Source organism: Triticum urartu, unplaced genomic scaffold, assembly GCF_003073215.2.
Source record: "Triticum urartu cultivar G1812 unplaced genomic scaffold, Tu2.1 TuUngrouped_contig_28, whole genome shotgun sequence".
NCBI classification, from domain to species: Eukaryota; Viridiplantae; Streptophyta; class Magnoliopsida; order Poales; family Poaceae; genus Triticum; species Triticum urartu.
The window spans coordinates 1-3,542 of NW_024113297.1; the positions used below are offsets into that span (position 1 = coordinate 1).

General features: G+C 43.0%; 1 protein-coding gene across 1 annotated transcript; it reads left to right on the forward strand.

The window, feature by feature from the left end:
- The first annotated feature begins 7 nt into the window (after positions 1–7).
- LOC125527063 (WAT1-related protein At5g64700-like) lies at positions 8–2,432 on the forward strand. Its single transcript, XM_048691635.1, has 5 exons — positions 8–129; positions 1,121–1,361; positions 1,450–1,608; positions 1,864–2,012; positions 2,093–2,432. Exons 1-5 carry the CDS (start codon positions 14–16, stop codon positions 2,304–2,306), a joined length of 879 nt encoding a protein of 292 aa, XP_048547592.1. The 5' UTR covers positions 8–13; the 3' UTR covers positions 2,307–2,432.
- Positions 2,433–3,542: the final 1,110 nt, after the last annotated feature.

The window sequence follows — 3,542 nt, forward strand, 5'->3', positions numbered from 1 at the left end:
TCATTTTCCCAGGATGTCTGCTTCTCTTAACATATCATGTGTTGGTCTCAATTATGCTTCAGCAACTTCTGCTTCTGCAGTACTAAATCTCCTGCCAGTGTTAACTTTCTTTTTGGCTCTTCTGTTGGGGTATGTGTTTTTAATGATAATTGCAATACATTCCTAGGGGTAGAACATTTTTACATTGCCTTGTGGTAACTAAAATTTAAATATGTCATCAAACTAAGCTCAGCAAATTTGTAGTTGTGATATCCACACATATATTGCATGAGTATGATATCTATATATAATCTATTTGCATTGAATACAGAAGAATAGCTTTGCATAAATGTGTGATTATGAGAAGAAGATTCAAGTTTGTAACATACATAGTTGATACTAGAAGATGACCCACGCGATGCCTCGGGATGGTAGGCCGAAATCGTGGATATTGGGTTGATGGCGTGAATAATTGTGAGAATTATGATGTGATGAAAAATCATTTGTTAATGTGAAAAGGGCTGGACACATGGACAAGATAATTAGTGTGATGGTAGATTTGAGCAACATCCCTTAATTCTCTGGCCTTATCGAGTATGTAGTCGCATTGTATGGTTACCCGATACCTACTAGGGTGCTGATACTTATTTGGGTGTACATATTTATTTCTCTGCACTAATTGACATTGATGTACCATTGTGACATTTGTTTATGTGCGCTTCTTTGAACCTAATAAAAAAATTACTAGCTAGCTAAATGCTCATGCGCTGCTACTGAAGTTATGTTTTCCTACAAATTTGTCAGTTGGTTAAACGTGTGACACATAGCCCATGCTTCATAAAAAAACATCATTACGAAATATGCATTAGTTAAATCAACCATACGTGCAACCTCTGGAAAATGGACGACGACTGTGGTGGTTCAAATAACTTAAGAAGTGAATGAACCACCACCAAGTCAGATCTTTACCATTACTACTATTTAGTAGTGTAAACCTACTTTTGTGTAGATGTGAGTGCTTTGATGAACATGGTGTAGTAACAATAGTGGGACTGAAAATAGGTTCAACTTGGTTTGTCTACAATATTATGATAAAACAAATTGTGGATAAGTGAGTGATTTGTTATTCTTCTTATGGCAGAATGGAGTCTTTGCAATTAAAGAGCTTCCATGGGATTGTGAAAGTTTCTGGTATAGTGATTTGTGCGGCTGGTGTTACTGTACTAGCGTTATACCAAGGACCAGAGCTCAAATCTATAGTCCATCATCCTATTTTTCGCCACCCAAGTCGAGTTGATACTCATCCCTCAAGGAGCTGGATATTGGGAATTCTCCTGCAGTCTCTTGCGACTGTAATGTTTGCGCTTTGGACAGTGTTTCAGGTATGCATCTTGCTGTGTGCACAGGTTACAGATTCAGGTACGGTGTGTGTGCATGTTCAGATGCTAATTTATTCCATGTTGCTTCTAGGGCTCTTTGCTGGAGGAGTATCCGTCCATGCTGCTTAACACGAGCCTTCAGATTGTCTTTGCGACTGTTCAATCATTTTTTATGGCTCTAGTGATGGAGAGGGACTTTTCAAGATGGAAGTTGGGACTGGATGTAGGTCTTGTGGCGATCATCTATTGTGTAAGTATAAGAATCCCCTCAGCAATAGCAAATCCTTCATTTTTTTACGAAACCTCTTTAGAGGGCGGGGAGCTGCCGCGTTGCATTAAGAAGAAAAGAGTTGGGCCAGTTAATGAGGGAAACCGGACCCGAAAACCATACATGGTGTTTGTAAGAAGAATGTTATCTTTTTCGGTAAAAAAACTTTTTCGGTAAGATGTTACCGTACAAGTTGAAAAGAAAGTCCTGACCCTGTGAAATTACTTTACATTGTAGGGTTTATTTGTTACCGCATTGGCAAACTACCTCCAAATCTGGGTGATTGGCAGGTGCGGCCCAGTATTCCTGGCCATGACGGTACCCCTAATTTTGGTTATCACAATCATTCTGTCACTTCTCATAGGAGAAGCAGTCACCCTTGGAAGGTGCGTTTCTTAATGTTTGCTTGTTAGGCAGAAGTACTACACCCAAAAATATCTTCATATTTTCTTCTACTGATTAACAGTGTAATAAGTGGCGCGCTCATGGTTGGTGGCCTGTACAATGTTCTCTGGGGGAAGAGAATAGAGCAAGTAGCTCTCTGCAAGCAAGGAGGTAGCGGAGAAAATGGATCATGCTTAGATTTGGAGGAACAAGAAAGCGGTGCGCCAGTTCCAGCAACGTGGGATTCAATCAAGCCAGTGCCAGGTTCGATAGAGAGAACTGATACATCAAGCTGAACTGTGACCATCAAGCGATGTTATTATAGGTGTATAAAAGCTTTTGCTTCAGGTCAGCCCACCAGAAACCATTCAGAGATCTGTAATATTGTTTACTGCAAGTCAGCTATAGCAGCTTTAATTGTTTGTTCAGGGCTTAACGTTCGTGTGGTGGATTTTGTTTGTGTTAGGTTATACGCCCTCTGTTCCGAATTACTTGTCTTGGATTTGTCTAGATACGGACAGCTTGAGCAATTTGAGAAAATGCCACACTTTTTCTGGCACTTTGCTCCTATAGCACATCTTTCTTTTATTTGATTAAATAGCATACTTTTGCTCATAGTTGGATAAAATACATGAAACTGAGATTTCTCCTCACTTTGCTAGTCAAGGCCAAACGTCATTTGCCCCTTAATAAAGCCGCTAAGCAGAGTCGCCCCTCCCCTCCTCCCTTCCTCGATCTCTCCCCTTTCTCCTCCGCATCCAATCCACCTCATCCTCAATCCACCGGGCTGCCGGCGTTCTGCTCTTCTTCCCAGCCTTTTCCCTCGAGCGGGAGCACTAGCGTCCCCAAATCCTCTTCTTCAGGCCATATACCTCCCTCCATCCACCTGTTTCTTCTCCTCAGCCCGGGAGCCCCCAAATCCTCCGCCACCAGAGAGTAGCGGCGTCCAGGCCATCACCCATCTCCGATGCAACGAGGTGGCGTCTAGGGCCGTTGCGCATCTCCGGTGCTGCGAGCTGGCGTCTAGAGCCCTCTCCTGAGCGCGGCGCCCCGATCCAGAGGCGCGTACTGGCCGTCGGATCGACCGCGTGGACCCTTAGCCGGGCTCATCGACGAGGACACTGCAGACGCCGCGCTCTCCCCCGAGCGGGGAGACCTCGACCTAGACGCGGCGGAGGCTTGGTCCAGCACGACATCCGCGAGATCCTCTCCCTCTCTCTCCGGGAGAAAAAGATGATATATATTGGATTACTGGATGAGATGTTTAGCAATGTTTGTATTGGTGGGTAGCACTGAGAATATGTAATGAGAGACAAAGTCTTCTTTCTTGATTTTTCACACACATATGCAGTTTTGAAGTTGTAATTTATGTATCGTTAAACCTTTTTAATAAAGGGCGCTTTGTATCAAGTCATAATGTCGCATTACATCATAATATTGCAAACATCATAATTATACAACTAACTTCTGCATGGCTAGGACACACACAACCTACATGAAAAAGGGAGACCCGTAGATAATAAGGCAACCCA